We start from the raw sequence: 20,596 nt of genomic DNA, 5'->3' as shown, positions 1-20,596 counted from the left end.
ACATCAGAGTGAGGTGTATTGGGGAGTGAACATCAGAGTGAGAAGTATTCGGGAGTGAACATCAGAGTGAGGTGTACTGGCGAGTGAACATCAGAGTAAGGTGTATTGGGGAGTGAACATCAGAGTGAGGTGTACTGGGGAGTGAACATCAGAGTGAGGTGTATTGGGGTGTGAATATCAGAGTGAGGTATACTGGGGAGTGAACATCAGAGTAAGGTGTATTGGGGAGTGAACATCAGATTGAGGTGTACTGGGGAGTGAACATCAGAGTGAGGTGTATTGGGGTGTGAATATCAGAGTGAGGTATACTGGGGAGTGAACATCAGAGTGAGGTGTATTGGGGAGTGAACATCAGAGTGAGGTGTACTGGGGAGTGAACATCAGAGTGAGGTGTATTGGGGTGTGAACATCAGAGTGAGGTGTACTGGGGAGTGAGCATCAGAGTGAGGTGTACTGGGGAGTGAACATCAGAGTGAGGTGTATTGGGGAGTGAACATCAGAGTGAGGTGTATTGGGGTGTGAACATCAGAGTGAGGTGTACTGGGGAGTGAGCATCAGAGTGAGGTGTGCTGGGGAATGAACATCAGAGTGAGGTGTATTGGGGTGTGAGCATCAGAGTGAGGTGTACTGGGGAATGAACATTAGAGTGAGGTGTATTGGGGGGTGAACATCAGAGTGAGGTGTATTGGGAGTGAACATCAGAGTGAGGTGTGCTGGGGAATGAACATCAGAGTGAGGTGTATTGGGGTGTGAACATCAGAGTGAGGTGTGCTGGGGAATGAACATCAGAGTGAGGTGTACTGGGGTGTGATCAGCAGTTGAGGAGAAATAGGGAGTTGTGGTAACTTCTACTTTGAAAAAGGCACACTCGACAACTTCATGCCCAAAGAAAACAACATTATCTCGAACATCAAAACCGTTACGTATATACAGTGGCTTTCACAACCCGTACGACATGACAGGGACACTATATACAAAGCGGAAGTAAAAAGAATAGAAGTTAAACCCCCCACCCCTATTATCCTATTTAGTATTAACTTACTTCTAATAATGCTCACATTATAACACTTCTACCCCTTTAAGATCCAACATTCCCCAAACGTAAAAAACTAGGAAATAAAAACGGTAGTGTTACTAACTTGCGTACCTATGAAAACTTACACTAGTAGCTCAGCAACACACATCAAAGTTGCTGGTGAACGCAGCAGGCCAGGCAGCATCTCTAGGAAGAGGTACAGTCGACGTTTCAGGCCGAGACCCTTCGTCAGGACTAACTGAAGGAAGAATGAGTAAGAGATTTGAAAGTTGGAGGGGGACGGGGAGATCCAAAATGATAGGAGAAGACAGGAGGGGGAGGGATGGAGCCAAGAGCTGGACAGTTGATTGGCAAAAGGGATATGAGAGGATCATGGGACAGGAGGCCTAGGGAGAAAGACGGGGGCGGGGGAACCCAGAGGATGGGCAAGGGGTATATTCAGAGGGACAGAGGGAGAAAAAGGAGAGTGAGAGAAAGAATGTGTGTATAAAAATAAATAACAGATGGGGTACGAGGGGGAGGTGGGGCATTAGCGGAAGTTAGAGAAGTCGATGTTCATGCCATCAGACGGAATATAAGGTGTTGTTCCTCCAACCTGAGTGTGGCTTCATCTTTACAGTAGAGGAGGCCGTGGATAGACATGTCAGAATGGGAATGGGATGTGGAATTAAAATGTGTAGCCACTGGGAGATCCTGCTTTCTCTGGCGGACAGAGCGTAGGTGTTCAGCAAAGCGGTCTCCCAGTCTGCGTCGGGTCTCGCCAATATATAAAAGGCCACATCGGGAGCACCGGACGCAGTATATCACCCCAGCCGACTCACAGGTGAAGTGTTGCCTCACCTGGAAGGACTGTTTGGGGCCCTGAATGGTGGTAAGGGAGGAAGTGTAAGGGCATGTGTAGCACTTGTTCCGCTTACACGGATAAGTCCCAGGAGGGAGATCAGTGGGGAGGGATGGGGGGGTCGAATGGACAAGGGAGTCGCATAGGGAGCGATCCCTGCGGAAAGCAGGGGGGGGGAGGGAAAGATGTGCTTAGTGGTGGGATCCCGTTGGAGGTGGCGGAAGTTATGGAGAATAATATGTTGGACCCGGAGGCTGGTGGGGTGGCAGGTGAGGACCAGGGGAACCCTATTCCTAGTGGGGTGGCGGGAGGATGGAGTGAGAGCAGATGTACGTGAAATGGGGGAGATGCGTTTAAGAGCAGAGTTGATAGTGGAGGAAGGGAAGCCCCTTTCTTTAAAAAAGGAGGACATCTCCCTCGTCCTGGAATGAAAAGCCTCATCCTGAGAGCAGATGCGGCGGAGACGGAGGAATTGCGAGAAGGGGATGGCGTTTTTGCAAGAGACAGGGTGAGAAGAGGAATAGTCCAGATAGCTGTGAGAGTCAGTAGGCTTATAGTAGACATCAGTGGATAACAGTAGCTCAGCAACAGATTACCAATACAAAACTTCTGGAAAACATGACAAGTTCAACAGTCAATCTAACAATAACAAAAAAAACTGTCCTGTCAAAAATTCAGTCTGTCAGGAGGTTTACGAGTGCGCTGTGATCTGAGCAGTAACCCCGGTGACCCCGCAGGCACCACTGGTGAGGGTGTTTTGGGTGGATCTGATTCTGGGGGCCTGAGAGGGATCTGTTTGTCTGCATGAGAATGTCTATCCTCCTCAGGGGACCCCGACCCCTCTGCCAGTGCCTCGCCCTCTGGAAAAGTCACTGGTGGACATGCTTTAACCGTAGTCTGCCTCACAAATGGAAACTGTACGGAAATGTCTGCCTCTGAGCCGGTATCATGACGCAGGCGCACATGGTCCTGATGTCTGCGGAAAACACGCCCATCAGTCAGCTTAACAACATAGGAGACGGGACCACTCTGCTTAAGAATAACCCCAGGCAGCCATTGCTGATTGTTTCTCACATAGACATTGTCATCCGGTTTTAACTGTCTCTCTCGCGCATGTTGATCATGTCCCTCCTTCTTTTCCTGCTTTCTCTCCACTTTTGGCTTCATGTCTGGGCGCAGCAGGTCCAATCTTGACTTGGACCTACACCCCATCAGCATCTCTGTTGGAGTGCGGGCAGTCATAGTCTGACATTGCGTGCATGATTTTACCTTGTTCTCCAGATCCTGCTCCATTCTTGGCCACCAGACATAGGATCTTGCAAGGCTTTTCATTCGATACACTCCTGGGTGAGTCTCATGAATTTCCTCCACAATCTGTAGACGGCCAGGGGGAGGCACGATGATCCTCGCCCCCCCAGAAAATGCAGCCATCCTGCAGACTGAGTTCTGTCTTGCGTTTGGCATAAGGCCTCAGTTCCTCTCCTTCCACAACTCTGGGTGAACCTTGTAAAAGAAAAGACTTGACTTGGGACAGGACTGGCTCCCTCTCTGTCCACTGCTTGATCTGAGTCGCCTTTACAGGTGTCTCTGACAGCCTCTCCAATGAAAACACAGTCTCTGGAGGCACATATGTAGCATCAGGTGTCTCAGGTAAAGGTAGTCGACTCAGTGCATCGGCGTTTGCATTATCCCCACCCGCTCTGTACACTATAGTATACTGGTAGGCTGACAATGTAAGAGCCCAATGCTGTATCCTGGCTGAGGCTAGCGGTGGGATGCATCTAATCTCACTGAACAGGCTCATCAGTGGTTTATGGTCCGTATAAATTGTAAATACGCGTCCATAAAGGTATTGTTGAAAGCGTTTGACCACAAAAACAATGGCCAGACCTTCTTTGTCTAGCTGTGAATATTCCTTCTCAGCAGCAGTCAGGGTAAGTGAAGCAAAACCAATTGGCTTCTCTGAATGGTTGTCCATTACAGGTGAGAGAACTGCCCCGACTCCACAGGGCGAGGCATTGCATGCAAGGGTGATCTCCTTGTCTGGGCCACAGTGAACAAGCAGCTTCGCTGAGTGGTGGAGTTCTTTCACTTCCTTGGAAGCTTTCTCCTGCTCTTCACCCCACTGCCACTTAGTGTCATTGTGAAGCAGCTTATACAGCGAGGTCAAAACCCTTGAGAGGTCAGGAAGAAACTTGCTATAATAATTCACCATGCCTACAAATGATCTGGGTTCCGTGATGATCTTGGGTCTTGAGGCCTCCTTAATAGCTTTCACTTTGTCCTCCACAGGGCAAAGCCCATCAGCTGTGATCCTGTGTCACAGGGAAGTCACACTTGATGCCAGGAACACACATTTTCCGCATTTCAACCGCAGCCCTGCATCTGAGAGCCTCTTCAGCACCCGTTCTAAATTAGCCAGATGCTCCATCTCCGTAGCCCCCGTGATCAAAATATCATCAATGTTCACTGCTACGAGCGGAATCCCCTGCAGCAAAGTGTCCATTGTCCTTTGGAAAACGGAAGGGTTGGACGACACTCCAAACACCAGGCGATTGTACTTGAATAATCCCTTGTGCTTATTAATTGTGATGGATTATGGGCTGAGTGCAGGTCGGTGGGACTAGGTGAGAGTAAGAGTTTGGCATGGACTAGAAGGGCCGAGATGGCCTGTTTCCGTGCTTTAATTATTATATGGTTATATACTCCTTTGAATCCTCGTCGAGCAGCAGTTGTTGGTAGGCATGTCCACTTTTGTGAACAGCTTACCCCCTGACAGGGTCGCAAACAGGTCATCCACCCGTGGCAATGGGTACTCCTCCAGCATAGAGACCTGATTCACCGTAAGCTTATAATCCCCACATATCCTCACCGTTTTGTCTGCCTTCAAAACTGGAACAATGGGAGCTGCCCACCTTGAAAACTGGACAGGCTCAATAATGCCCAGCCTCTGTAAACGTTCCAGCTCCTCCTCGACTTTGCCTTTCATGGCATAGGGCACCAACCTGGGCTTGAAATAACGTGGTGTAACCTCAGGGTTGACATGGAGTTTCACCGTCACGCCCTTCAGTGTGCCCAGCTCGTCTCTGAAAACATCACTGTACAGCTGCAGAATGCCCTCCGTCGTGTGTGCATACTTAATTTCATGCCAGTTTAGCCGGATTTTGCAAAGCCAATGCGACCCAAAAGACTGGGCCCACTGCCCTTAGCTAGCACTAACCTGGCTTCAGCCTTCTGACCCCCAGCTGAAATGTCCACATATAACACCCCTAAGTGAGGTATGGGCTGCCCCGTATAGGTCCTGAGCTTGAGTTTTGACGGTCTAATGGAAGGCAGGTTGGACCCCCACGTCCTCCTGTAGGTCTCTTCACTAATGACCGATGCAGTAGCCCCCGAATCAATCTCGAACTTAATGTCCTTTCCCCTGACAGTGACTGTGGCATAATATGGTTCAGGTGGTTCCTCATCTGTTTCCACTGCAAACATGTTGTAGGCACACGCTGCCTCTCCATCTGCTTCCTCTAGACGGTGTGTGGCTGCCTGAGCCTGTAGAGCTTTCTCCTGCCCAGGCTTAATCTTACCCTTTGAACTTCTGCACTTTTTAGCTAAGTGTCCCTTTTTGCTACAAGCATGGCAGGCAGTGTCCCTGAACTTGCAATCATTTGTATAGTGCGTCCCTCCACACCAGAAACATTCCACCCGCTTTGCCTGTTTACCAGTCTCCCTCCTGACTTGGTACACTGCCGCCAACTGCGACTCCCCATGTCCTTTCTGGATATCCTTGACATTATTAGCAGCCATCTGCATGCCTTGGGCAATCTCTAAGGCTTTCTTGAAGGTCAACGGTGGGGTTTCCCCTAACAGGCAGTGTTGTATGTCGTCATTATTAATGCCACATACCAATCGATCATGGAGCGTGTCATCCAACACCGCTCTGAAATTACAATGCTCCGACAACTGCCGAAGCTCGGCCACAAAATTGGCCACAGACTGACCTGGCTTCCTGAAACGGCCGTTGGACTATCACAGAAGGTTTCGGATTGTAGTGGTTTCCCACGAGCTTGACCAGTTCGTCATATGGAATGCTAAATTCCTTATTAGCTTGTAACTCTTTGCCCCACACACACTCAGGAGAATAGAGCGGTTCTTAGCCTCCTCAGTAGTTCCATTAGCACAGAAAAAGTGTCCCAACCTTTCCTCATACTCCGGCCAGTCCTCCATTACCTCCACAAAATCAATAATAGTCCCAAACAGAGCCATCTGAACGTGAGGCCCCTTATCAGCGCTGCTGCTCCCGTTCGAAACGAGTCGACACGTCCACAAAACCAGTTCACCTCGTCGCCAAAAATATGTGGTAACTTCTACTTTGAAAAAAGCACACTCGACAACGTCATGCCCAAAGAAAACAACTTTATCTCGAACGTCAAAACCGTTATGAATATACAAAGGCTTTTACAACCCGTACAGCATGGCGGGAACACTATATACAAAGCACACCGGAAGTAAAAAGAACGGAAATAAAAACCCCCATTATCCTAATTAGTATTAACTTACTTTTAATAATGCTCACATTACAACAGGAGTGAATGCTAGTCTGTGTGGTAATGGGGAATTAGCCAGTAGACTGCAGGACATTGGGAGTGAAGGAACAGGGTGTGAATCAATGAGGGATTCATGAAAGAAATAGGCTACTAAACAGAAGATGCTGAATTGACAAATTACCTCATGGAGAGATTTTTAGATAGGCACATGGATGAAAGAAAAATGGTAGGTTATGTGGGAGGGAAGGGTTAGATTGATCTTGGAGCAGGTTGTAAGGTCAGTATGATATTGTGGATCAATAGTCCTGTACTGTGCAGTACTATTCTATGTTCTGTAGAGGAATTGAACAGGTCAATCGGAATCTATGAAGGGAAGGAAACTATTGACATCTCAAGATAAGGTCCCTTCTGCGGTGCCTTGTGTCTCCAGAAATGGCCGGAAACACATAGCAGATCAAGCAGCATCAGTTTAAGGGTCCCTCACAAAAACTGGTAAAGAGAAATACAGCAAACACGAGGAAATCTGCAGATGCTGGAAATTCAAGCCACCCACATCAAAGTTGCTGGTGAACGCAGCAAGCCAGGCAGCATCTCTCGGAAGAGCTACAGTCGACGTTTCGGGCCAAGACCCTTCGTCAGGACTAACTTAAGAGAAATACAGGTTAGTTTTCAGTTGGAGAGAATGTGGCAGGTGTAGAGTAAAGGGACTATTTCTGCTAGTCTGAATCCAGATGGTTTAAGGGAACATTTTCCTGCACTGAATTTGCTTGTCTAATGTGAAGCTGATGGTGAGGTTGTGGCAACACACATAAAAGTTGCTGGTGAACGCAGCAGGCCAGGCAGCATCTCTAGGAAGAGGTGCGGTCGACATTTCAGGCCGAGACCCTTCGTCAGGACTAACTGAAGGAAGAGTGAGTAAGGGATTTGAAAGTTGGAGGAGGAGGGGGAGATCCAAAATGATAGGAGAAGATAGGAGGGGGAGGGATGGAGCCAAGAGCTGGACAGGTGATAGACAAAAGGGATACGAGAGGATCATGGGACAGGAGGTCCGGGAAGAAAGACAAGAAGCGGGGGGGGGGGACCCAGAGGATGGGCAAGGAGTATATTCAGAGGGACAGAGGGAGAAAAAGGAGAGCGAGAGAAAGAATGTGTGTATAAAAATAAGTAACAGATGGGGTACGAGGGGGAGGTGGGGCATTAGCAGAAGTTAGAGAAGTCAATGTTCATGCCGTCAGGTTGGAGCCTACCCAGGCGGAATATAAGGTGTTGTTCCTCCAACCTGAGTGTGGCTTAATCTTTACAGTAGAGGAGGCCGTGGATAGACATGTCAGAATGGGAATGGGTGAGGTTGTGGGACATGTTCACCAGGCCAGACCATAAGAAGAAGAAAGACCGAACAGACAGGATGACAGACAAAAATACATGTCCGTGGTCTTCTGCTGCCCAATCACTTCAAGGTTCAATGTGATTTGCATTCAAAGATGTTCTCAGCCAAATCTCTGATGAAATGCGTGATTACTTGAGTTACAGTTGCCTTCCTGTCAGCTTGAAGCAGTCTGGCTATTCTCCTGTGACCTCTCTCATTAACAGGGAATTTTTGCCCAGAAAGTGCCACTCACAGTGTGTTTGTTTTTGTTGTACACACCATTCTCTGTAAACTCTAGAGACTATTGTGCATGAAAACGCCAAAAGAGCAACAGTTTCTGAGACACTCAAACTACCCTCTCTGGTACAAGTAAACATTCCACAATCAAAATCACTTAGATCACATTTCTTCCCTATTCTAATGTTTGGTCTGAACAACAACTGAACCTCGTGATGATGTCTGCATGTTTGTGTGCATTGAGTTGCTCCCACATGATTAACTGATTAGATATTTGCTTTAACGAGCAGATGCACAAGTGGCTGCTGAGGGCAGCCTCTTCTGATATAGTCAGAATGAGTTAACTAAAATTGAAGAATTTGATACAGTTCCCAGGAGGCTGCAATGTGCTTACATGGAAGATGAGGTGTTGGCTCTCGGGCTTGTAGTGGGCCACACCGTGACAGTGCTCGAGGCTGCAGACAGAAAGGGCAGAATGGGACAACCAGGTTCCATGCTGCACTCAGAGCGAGTGTGGTTTCTCTGAATGTGTAGAACACACCATGAATGCTTTGCTGAACTCAAGCAGTCTGTCCACAACTGCAGTGTATTTAATATTTCAGTAACATTTAAGCAATACTGTAAATATATTGTTTGATTAGGCGTTCTTTGTTTAAATAATTCATTTTGGGTTTTAATTCTTTAGACAGCACGGTAGTGTAATGGTTTACCACAATGCCTTACAGTACCAGTGACCCAGGTTCAATTCCTGCCACTGTCTGTAAGGAGTTTGCACGTTCTTCCCGTGACTGGGTGCTCCAGTTTCCACCCACATTCCAAAGACATACTGGTTGGTAGGTTAGTTGGTCATTGTAAATTGTCTCGTGATTAGATTAGGGTTAAATCAGTGTTTACTGGGCAGCGTGGCTCGAACGTCCAGGAGGGCCTATTCTGCACTGTACAGGTTTCCCCCGCCATCCGAAGGTAGAACGTTCCCATGAAACGGTTCATAAGCCGGAATGTCGTAAAGCGAAGAAGCAATTACCATTTATTTATATGGAAAAAATTTGTGAGCGTTCGCAGACCCAAAAATAACCTACCAAATCATGCCAAATAACACATTAAAACCTAAAATAACAGTAACATATAGTAAAATCAGGAATGATATGATAAATATACAGCCTATATAAATTAGAAATACTACTCTAGAACAATTGCCTGCGCTGTTCTCCGTAGCGAAAATCTCATGCAAGCGCTCTTGGCAGAAACACGGCACAAGTGCCGTCGACAGAAAATCTCACGCAAGCGCTCTCCAGTAACCTTTAAGCTATGAAGCTGCCAAATCATACCAAATAACACATAAAAACACATAGCCTATATAAAGTAGAATTAATGTACGTACAGTGTGGTATCACTTACCAGAATCTGGAAGACAGCGCCGAGCGCAGTGATGATGGTGTGTTAGGTTGAGGTGGTGCAGTGGCCCCCACCCTCCGGGCAGCGAACCGATACTGATTCGCAAAGCATGCAGGGGTGCAGCAGTGGCCTGGACGCATCCAGCACATCTTTAAGAAAAAGCCAAAATAAACAAGCTAATTAATTAGGTGCCGTCCGGCGTGTAAATGTTGGCCCAGATCAGAGGCGACGCAATCGGCAATCGCCTCTGATCTGGGCCGACATTTACGTGCCTTTTATCGCACACTGTTTTTTTTTCACGCGCTGCTTTTTTCGTAACAGTGAAAACACCTGTTAGCGAAAACAGGGAACTAATGTAGGTCTTTCATAACAGCAAGGTTTCATAAAGCAAACGTTCGAAAAGCGGGGGACACCTGTTTCTCAGTAAGTATATATATTGAGTGTGTGTGTAAAAAATACGTGAATGGCAGACATATTACTCCATCACGACATATCTGAACAGCTCACTAAAAGAGAAACTAAGTGTACACAAGTATTCTGGGCTCCCATGATTTTCCTTCAATTAGCTTTTGGAGTTACAAAACATAGCAATCATCATCCTGATCTCCTGGCAGCTCCCCTCCCCAATATCACACCATTTTCCACAGCTTCCTCCACTTCCAGGGAAAAGCCGGACGCAAACTAAAAGAACAAAGCTTCACATTGCACCTTGGCAGTCTACAACCCAATGAATTCTCCATTTTCAACAAACCCAAGCCCTTCTGTTCCCTTCCCTCCATCCAATCCTCCCAGGTCCTCTTATTGCTCCTTTCTTTCCAAACTGCCACCTCTAACCCTTTGCTGCCCATTTTCTTTCTCCTCCACCCATCCGGTTCCATCAGCTTCACTCACTTGATCCCCTATCCAATCCTATTCTCTACCCTGTATGTTCCCATCTGTCCAGCCTTCCTCCCTAATCTGGACTCACTCCTCACCTTTTCCTATCAGATTGCACAATCTCAGCCCTTTGCTGTCTCAAACTACCAGCCTCTGTTACTACCTCCCCACCTGGCTCCGTCTGCCCATCAATCCTTACTCACCTAGGTCCACTAGTCACTTGCCAGCCCCTACCTTACCGCTCCCTCTCAACTATTTGTAGGTCTATTTCCCCCTTACACTCTCAGTCCCCATGCTGAGTCTTTAGCTGAAATGTCAACTATCTCTTTGCCGCCACAACTGCTGCCTCCGCTGCTGACTTCCTGCATCTCTTTGTGACTTATTGCAGTTTCCAGCAGTCTCTTGTGTCTACATTGTGATCTCCAAATGCAGTATTCTAGATTAGTAGCAGTGCTTCATTTGAATGGCTGCTTCATTTGGAAGCATTGTTTGGATGATGGGAAGGGAAAATGTGAACCAACTGGGAATTAATGAATGACAAACAGTAAGGAATGAAGCCACTATGAGCAAATTAGCAATAGATTGCAGGGGCAATGGGGATCAGGATCAGGATTCTTTTGGTGTTTCTGTGGGCTTCCAGATCCAATCTTTAAGTGATTCCAACTGTAATGATGAAGAGGGAATGAGTTCATTAGGTTGTTATGCAGGTGGGAGAGTGAGCCTCTAGACTGGATTAACTTAGGTTCTAGTTTGGATCATCAGGTGGTGATGTCAAGCCTGGAGAAATGAACAGGGATTGGTACAATATGTTTCAGTCACTTACCAAGACCTCCTGTTTCTATAATCAGGCTGCTAGGTGATTCCTCAGCCTGTTTTCCAAGTGTAGTCACCACAATGTTGGTTGCCTCATCACAACCTAGTGGAAGCTTCAAGTTCCTTCACACATAAAAGGTCCCAGCACTGGATAAAGAATGCATCTTGGCTGTCCTTCCTCATATTTAAGGCTAGGATTCCTCCTACTCTCTATTTTGGATGCCATCATTAGCTGCAGGATGCCTGAAGCAAGGTAGCTAAACTTCCAGGAGTGTATTTCAAGCTTTGTGTCACAGTAAATTGCTATTCCACTCAGTCCAGAATCATGGTATGTTATTCATTGTGGTTCATTCCCTGCAATGTCCTTGATACAGCTGTGTGTCTTTCTCTTACAAATATTAGTGGATTGCCCTGGTTCCCATCTTTACTGTTATGCTGTAGGTATTTCATTTAGCAGCTCTGTAAGAGTGGCTGTTCTGCTTTCTGCCTGTTTGGGTTATTGCAGAAGATGAGGGATGAGGTGGAATGTATGTCATCCAATTAGCGGGAGGTTTTCCTGGTGAGGGACAATAAGGCTGGGCTTGGAGCTTTTGTTCGAGAGGAGGTGAAGAGAGAAGATGCTGGGGAGAACCGGTCACAGCACACGACCCAGTGGGAGACCTATTTGTTCGAGATGGATTGCGAGCGGTGTTCGGAATGTGGTGTGTTCTTTCACATTGACCGAAGGCCCAGCGTGTGAGTGATGGAGAAGTTCAAGATGAGCTCCAACTTGTGCACATTTGACTGTTTAATTAGAATGGGCCATTTTCTTTATGTTATTCTTTATTAACCCTTTAGTTAAGATTCATAAATATAATTCCTTTAATCGTACGCAGTGTGCTGTCTGTTATTTTGTGGCATTAATTTGTAACAGGGGAGCAAATCCACACAAACCGGGCTTTAAGGGGGGAGATCAAGCACATCTTACTCTCAGGAGTCTGGTGGGGCCGGAGGTTCTCTTCCCTAGACTTACACCGCCCAGGAAACCATGGTGTTTCAGTAGAAATAATGGATTTCATTACAATGGCAGAATTCAGAATCAGAATCAGGTTTAATATCACTGGCATGTCGTGAAATTTGTTGTTTTGTGGCAGCAGTACATTGCAATACGTCATAATAAAAACCATAAATTGCAATAAGTACATGTAAAAATAATTAAATTAAATAAGTAGTGCAAAACGAGAGGAACAAATACATTGTACGGAGGAGAAGAAACTGATCCTGAAACATTGAGTGTGTGTCTTCAGGCTCCTGTACTTCCTCCTTGATTGTAGCAATGAGAAGAGGGCCTGTCCTGGGTGATGGGGGTCCTCAATGATGGATGCTACCATTTTGAGGCAACGCCTTTTGAAGGTGCACTGGATTTATTTACTTTATTTAGCGATACAGTGCTGAGGAGGCCCTTCCAGGCCTTTGAGCTACGACGTCCCAGCAACCACCAACAAACCCGATTTATCCTAACCTAATCATGGAATAATTTACAATGACTAATTAACCGGCCAGGGATGTCTTTGGACTGTGGGAAGAAACCAGAGGACCCAGAGAAAACCTGCACATTCCACATGCAGACCGTACAGACACTCCTTACAGAATGGCACAGGTATTGAACTCTGAACTCTGGGATGCCCCGAGCTGCCATAGTGTCACACTAACCACAATACTGTGGATGCTGGGAACGCTAGACCTCATGATGGACCTGGCTGAGTTTATAAATTTCTGCAGCATTTTCTAATCCTGTGCAGTGGCTCTTCCATACCAGACAGTGATGCAACCAGTTAGGGTGCTCTCTGCAGTAATTTGTGAGTGTCTTTGGTGACATTCCAATTTTCCCCAAACTCCTAATGAAGTATAGCAGCTGCCATGACTTCTTTCTAATTGCATCAATACATTGGGCCCAGGATAGATCCTTAGAGATGTTGACACCTGAAACTGCACACCCTTTCCACTTTTGACTTCTCGATGATGATTGTTGTGTGTTGCCTCAACTTCCCCTTCCTGAAGTCCATAACCAGTTCCTTGGTCTTACTGATGTTGAGCGAAAGGCTTTTGTTGTGATACTACTCAACCAGCTGATCTATCTCATTCCTGTATGCCTCCTCATCACCATCTGTAATTCTGCTAGCAATAGTTGGGTCATTGGCAAATTTATAGATAGTGTTTCAGCTGTGCCTATCCACACAGTCATGGGTGTAGAGAGAGTTGAACAATGGGCAATACACACATCCTGGAGGTGCTCCAATATTGATTGTCACTGAGGAGCAGATGTTATTTCTGATCACACAGACTGTGGTTTCCCAGTGAGGAAATCAAGATTTAGTTATAGAGGGAGCTACAGTTGCCCAGATTTTGAAGCTTGTTGATTAGTGTTACGTACCCCGTAACTGGGTTGCCAAACCAGAAATGGATCACTCAGTTGGAGTCTGGATTACTGGAACTAAGAAAGTTTTATTAAAGAAATAAGCAACACAGTACTCTAATCAAAAGGATAATAAATACAACAGTTCAGCAATGATAAACACACATGTACACAGAACTAGGATAACAGGATCAATTAAGCTCTATCGTCGTCTAGGGGTAAATGACCAGTTTTAAAGTGACGCAAAGTTCAGTTCATTTGAGTTCAGTTCAGTTCACAGTAATCACTGCCGTGCCGGTGGACGGGGGAGGGGGAAGGAGAGAGAGGGCGAAAGCGAATGAATATTCAAAACGGCTTCCACACAGACCTTCGATATTCCTCACGGTCAGCTTTCGGGAGAGCCCTTTGTAATGTCTTCTGAGGTCACCGACTGTGACCCCTCCATTTCAGATACGATCGTTCCTCTGCAGTGAACCTGGCACCCAGGCAAGGGCGGACACACACCAGGTTCCCGCCGATCGTACCTTTTCCACCCTGTGCGTCTATGGCTTGGTCCCGCAACCAGCCCCTCAAAAACTCCCACCGACTTGTGGGAGGCGCACCGCTTCCAGGGTCTCGTTACCTCGTGGTGTCGTGTGTGTCCTGCCTTAGCGAACCTGTCCCTTTTTATCCCCCTGCTGGGGTATCGCCTGTCCATCACACTTCAAACAGTTCAGGGTTCAAAAAGGAGCCGATCTTGACAGCTCTCAGACCGTGTCTCCTTCCATTAAACTCTCCCGTCTCTTCATTAACATTTCCAAATGCTGCTCCATTGTCTTCCTTATCTCTCTTTCTCCTGAAGACAGGTGGCAGATCAACTGTTGATCCCACTGGTGCCAGCACAGGACAGTTAACATCTTAATCTATGTGTACTCTTTGTAACCCTCTTTCGTCACATTAGAACTGAGGGTATGATCACATTGAACACTAAGCTGTAGTCAATAGACAGCAGCCTGGCGTAGGTATTACTAATGTCGAGATGATCCAAGGCCGAGTGGAAGGCTAGTGTGATTGCATCCACTGAAGACCTATTGTGGTGATAGGCAAACTGCAGCAGGTCGTGGTCCTTGTTTAGACAGGCATTAATTCTAGCCATGACCAACCTCTCAAATCACTTCATCATAGTAGATGTGAGCACCACTAAGCGATAGTTGTTGAGACAGCTCACCCTGCTCTTCTTGGGCAGCAGTATGAGTGCCATCCTTCTGAAGCAGATAGGAATCTTCAACTGCAACAATGAATGATTGAATACAATATGTCCCTGAACACTCCCACCAGTTGGTTGGCACTGGGTTCTAGAGCCCCACCAAGTACACCACTAGAGCTGATGCCTCAAAATGATTCAACCTCTTGAAAGCTGTTCTGACATCGGCCTCCAGGTCAGAGATCACAGGGTCACCAGATGCTACAGAGATTTGCGCAGGTGTAGTTTTATTCTCCCTTTCAAAGTGCACGTAAAGGCACTGAGCTTATCTGGGAGTGAAGCATCACAACTATTCATGACGTTAGGTTTTGCCTTGTAGAAAGTAATGGCCGGCAAACCCTGACAAAGCTGATATACATCTGATTTCATCTCTAACCTCAATTAGAATTGTTCTTTTGCCTCAAACTAGCCTTCTGTAGGTCATACCTGGACTTCCTGTATAGTTCTGGATCACCAGTCTTGAATGCCCCAGACTGGCCCTCAGCAGATTACTAATCTCTTGGTTCACCCATGACCTTTGGTTTGAGTATATCCAGTGTATTCCCGTCCACACTCACCCTCACAGGTTGTATTGAAGTTGGTGACAACGGTTGCGTGTTCATTCAGACTTGAAGATGAATCCCTGAATATTGTCCAGTCCACTGATTCAAAGCAGTCCAGTAAGTGATCCTCCACCTCCCTTGATCATACCTTCTTGATCCTCACTACTGGTGCTGCAGTCCTTAGTCTCTGCCTGTACACTGTGAGTAGAAGTACAGCCAGATAAATTACTTATAAATGAATTATAATTCATACAGCACTTTCCACACTCGCTGCAACTTCAGGTGCAGTTTGTATAATATTCATTCAGATGTTAGCCTCAAAGAAATTGGAAGATTAGTGTGCATTGCTGACTAGTTCAGTTTATCTTTCATAATTCCTCGACAAGTAGACACACAATGAATATATACAAACATAAAAATAAGAAAAGGAATTACCAATTCAAATGGACCAGATGAAGCTGGGGAACAGAAGTATTTGACAGTTAAATATTCACTGATGTCAGCTGGAATCGAGATAATCTTCTGAAGAGTGTGTACTGAGCACTGGCCTCCATTTCAGCCGATCTCACCTGATGTCAGGACTTTGACTTCATTCTTATACAATGAAAACCTATTTGAAAAGCAGAACAATTGTCTTTGGTGTCACAAGAAACAGTAATCGACTGATAACAAGCAACAGGGAGGCAAAAGAATGACAAGGTTGATTGAAAACGTCAAGAACAGCAAACGTTTGTGGAATGTTCTGCTTTGATTGGCATACGGTTAGGATTCAGGGATAGCAAAGAGGAAGTTTATTAAACATTATTCAATCCATATTTACTGTGAGACAGAACAGCTTTCAAAGCAGTTACAGAGGACTCAGGAAAAAGAGGATTTAGCCAACATTAAAAGGCCTTTAGCTTTTATAAACAGCTGAAAATATCACCATAAAAAGAATCCTATATGAATGCATAAAGATTGGGAATTAGCTAGGTTTAAATCAGGGGTTGCTGTGCGGTTCTAGAAGAGTCTATTCTGCGCTGTATCTCAATAAATAAAATAAATGAATAATCGAAGAACCCACTCATCCCACACATTCTCTCTTCTCCCCCTTCCCATCCGGCAGAAGATACAAAAGCCTGAAAGTACATACCACCAGGCTCAAGAGGACCTTCTATCCTGCTGTTATAAGACTACTGGATGGTCCCCTCATTCATAAAATGAACTCTTGACATCACAAATTACCTTGCATCTTATTATCAGCCTGTACTGTGCTTTCTTTGTAACCGTAACAATTTATTTTGCGTTCTGCCATTGTTTTCCCTTGTACTACCTCAATACAGTGTTGTAATGAGATAATCTGTATAGATGGCATGCAAAGCTAAGTTTTTCACTAATTTACCAAATTTAATTTACATGGACAATACTCCACTGATATGGATGGGGGTGTAAGGTGAGGGAAGAATTTGAATCTGTTTGTCTCAGTAAACTTAATTTCTCTGTGATTATGTGTTCTGGTGTCAAACAAAGAGCGTTGTCAGATGATTGCTCTAGTGAGAGACGCTCAATTAGTTCACATCCCTTCAGATCAAGGTCTCAGCCTCCTTTCTTTCACCAACAGCTCCTTCCAAGACCTGGCGAAGCAGTCCGATTTATCCTATGGCACAGTGAAGGACTCCTCTGTCTATGAGTATTTTCAGGCAAAGGGCACCAATCCATTGGAGCAGGACAGTACTTACGCCGAGCTCTGGAGAACCATCAGTAAAAACAACGGAGCAGAAAACTGTGTGGCAAATGCCCACGAGGGCATTGGAAAGGTAACATCTACACAAGTTTTCTGAAAGTCAACAGGGTCTTCATCTATACTGTACATCTCATCTGAATAAATATCCCTACCTCAAACCCAGCATAGATTAATCTTGACACACTACAGCTCCCTGGGGGAATGACTATTTACTTACCTTACCAGCAGTTGCCTTGACAAGCTAATTATAATTGTATCAGACGCAAAATGCTGGAGGCACTGCAGAATCTCTCGTGTTTACAATCACGTCAGGGTGTCAGGGACGTGTTAAATGGAGAGGCTGAAGGTAGGATTGTAGCCCTTAAAGTAGCGTCTTGATCGAGCTCCACATAATCTGAAAGGGTTTAATGGAATATGCAAGGAGAAATGCTTTACAATGACTAAAGTAACTGCAGGGATGATAGAGGATAATTGACAAAAGATCAAGAGGCGGAGTGAGAAGAGTTTCTTTCCCTCAAGTGTTGATGTGATCTTGGATTGCTCTGTTGGAAAGAGAATTAGGAGCTGATTCAGTGGGAATTTTCGACCAGGAACAGTAGGGAAAAGAATGGGTTAGTGAAATAATTGAGTAACGAGGCAATGAGTGACACAGAGACAGTGGACTGACCGGCCATTTTTTGTCCCTGTTAGTTATAATGATTCCCAAAGTAGAAGCAATGTTCAATATTTTAGAACATTAGTACTTATTTTAAAAATGTCGTTGTTAGCATGATCCTAGGAAAAGGAGAACATATTCACCTCAAACTAAATTAACAAATTCTCTGTCTTTCCAGTTGTATGAGAGGTCTAGGCACATCATTTAGCAAATATAGACTATAGTCAGAGCCAAATGTATCCACTTTGGCTAAGTTCCATCCAGCATTCGCTGAAACATTCCTCCAAGCAGCACCAGTGGAAGCCATGAAGGTGTTAAATTGAACCAGCTCATTGATCCAGCTGAGAAGAGACGTTCTGCTGATTGCAGCATTAGCTTAGCGGATACTGCTGTGAATTAACGGAGATAATCAATTGTGGATTGACTGCCAAGTTTATGGCCATTGTTGGTGTCCACTGCTGATACATCCAATGTCAAGAAGTACAAGATACCAGTGTGAATGGGGGATAGGAGCTCTGAGTGCCACTTGTTTCCTGGATAATAGACCTGGAATATTCCATGAATATTTCACACTGAACATAGATACAGCTTAATAACAATGTAATAATTATCACTTCAATAATTGCTAATCAACTGTTAACCCCTCCTATTTGTACTTAAATATGGTTTATTAAAATTTTAATAGTTATGCTAATTAACTTGCCTGCCTAATGTACAATATAAAGCAGGAAAGAGAATTAAGAGTGACATGAGTAAAAACAAGTTGTGTGGTTGGAATCTGCAATGCACTGCTGGAGATGTAGTGTATGCATTGCCACCTCAGTATACCCTGTACAGTGGCCACTTTGTTAGGTGCACCTGTACACCTGCTCATTAATCTAATCAGCCAATCATGAGGCAGCAACTCAAGGCATAAAAACATGCAGACATAATAATAAATACTTTATTGATCCCAAGTGGGAAATTATTTTGTTACAGCAGCAACATTTAAAAACATATTTAGCAATAATAATAAATATAATAATAACTAAAATAATAATATTAACAAATAATAAAGTACATGATAATGATTTACCAATGTGCTATAATAATGTATGAAATAATAAAACAGTGACTATTGTACTATGATCCCTGGTTTTGGCCACACAGAGATGAACTGTTGTGTATGCTTATTTCATTTGGTAGGAAAGATTTTCTGTAACAATCCTTGTGACTGTGGAGCTGAATGAGCCTGTTCGAAAGGGTGCTCCACTGCTTATTCAGTAGGTCATTGACAGGATGTGCCTGATTGTTCATAATGGATAACAGCTTGCTTAGTGACGGCCTCCCCAACACTAGCTTAAAAGAGTCTGGGTTGTAGCCAAGGACGGATCTAGCCTTTTTGATGAGTTTAGTAAGTCTTGGTGCATCACCAGCATTGATGCTGCTCCCCCAACATAAAGCCACAAAGAAGACTGCACTCACTACAACAGACTGGGAAAAGATCTCCAACATCCTGCTGCACACATTGAAGGAATCCAGCTTCTTTAGAAAATAGAGTCTGCTCATCCCCTTCTTGCGAACAGCCTTGGTGTTGGTTTTCCGGTCAAGTCTGTTGTCGAGGTGAATACCCAAGTATTTGTACTCCTCCATCACTGCAATGTCTTCTCCCAGAATGTATACAAGGTTCATCATAGTCCTCTTCTTCCTGAAATCAGTCATCATCTCCCTGGTTTTGGCCACATTCAGGAGCAGATGATTCCTCCTGCACCGCTCCACAAACCTGTCCACCAGTCCTCTGTACTCCGACTCCTGCCCATCTCTGATACACCCAAACACCACAGAGTTATCAGAGAACTTCTGCAGTGACAAGACTCAGATTTGTACTGAACGTCTGAGGTGTACAGTGTGAACAGAAATGAAGACAGGACTTGATCAAGAGGTTCAATTGTTGTTCAGACCAAGCAGCAGAATGGAGAAGAAATGTAATATAAGTGACTCTAACCATGGAAGGAATGTTGGTGCCAGATGGCGTGGTTTGAGTATCTCAGAAACTGCTGACTCCTGGGTGTAAGGAAAAAAAACATCCAATGAGGAGCAGCTCAGTGGGCAAAATCACCTTGTTAATGAGAGAGGTCAGAGGAGAATGGTCAGACTCAGATAACAACGTGTTATAGTAGTGCTGTGCTGAAGAGCATCTCCGAATGCACCACATTTACAGAAGGTAGCCAATGAAGTGGGTGGGCTACAGCAGCAGAAGACCATGAATAGTCATAGTCATAGTCATACTTTATTAATCCCAGGGGAAATTGGTTTTAGTTACAGTTGCTCCATAAATAATAAATAGTAATAGAACCATAAATAGTTAAACAATAATATGTAAATTATGCCAGTAAATTATGAAATAAGTCCAGGACCAGCCTACTGGCTCAGGATGTCTGACCCTCCAAGGGAGGAGTTGTAAAGTGTGATGGCCACAGGCAGGAATGACTTCCTATGATGCTCAGTGCTGCATCTCGGTGGAATGAGTCTCTGGCTGAATGTACTCCTGTGCCCACCCAGTACATTATGTAGTGGATGGGGGACATTGACCAAGATGGCATGCAACTTGGACAGCATCCTCTTTTCAGACACCACCGTGAGAGAGTCCAGTTCCATCCCCACAACATCACTGGCCTTACAAATATACACTCAGTGGCCACTATATTAGGTACAGGAAGTACTGAGTGTATATACCATAAAACCTCCTGCTGTGCTGTAACAATTCTAAAAATTAGTCGGAAGATTAGTTTCAAAATGACATCCATCTGTTACTTGTTCTGTGGTCCTTCTGTTCTTGAACAATCTTATTTATGATACATCACTGGACAAGGATCAAATTCAAATGCTGAGGATTAGCTCAGTAAGTAAAGACAATGAGAGCTGATCAAAGGGTTTGGTAAGCATAATCTGCA

General features: G+C 45.1%; 1 protein-coding gene across 1 annotated transcript in view; it reads left to right on the top strand.

Moving 5' to 3' along the window:
• Positions 1-20,596, top strand: part of LOC134358184 (glutamate receptor ionotropic, delta-1-like) — a 901,838-nt gene that overhangs the window by 869,629 nt on the left and 11,613 nt on the right. Inside the window, exon 13 of the mRNA XM_063070179.1 lies at positions 16,886-17,081. Within this exon, the coding sequence (XP_062926249.1) occupies positions 16,886-17,081 (196 nt within the window). The remainder of the gene's footprint in view (positions 1-16,885; positions 17,082-20,596) is intronic.

This window comes from Mobula hypostoma, chromosome 18, assembly GCF_963921235.1.
Source record: "Mobula hypostoma chromosome 18, sMobHyp1.1, whole genome shotgun sequence".
Classification (NCBI taxonomy): Eukaryota; Metazoa; Chordata; class Chondrichthyes; order Myliobatiformes; family Myliobatidae; genus Mobula; species Mobula hypostoma.
The sequence above is the reverse complement of the archived record's forward strand: the minus strand, read 5'-3'. Positions and strand labels throughout refer to the sequence as shown.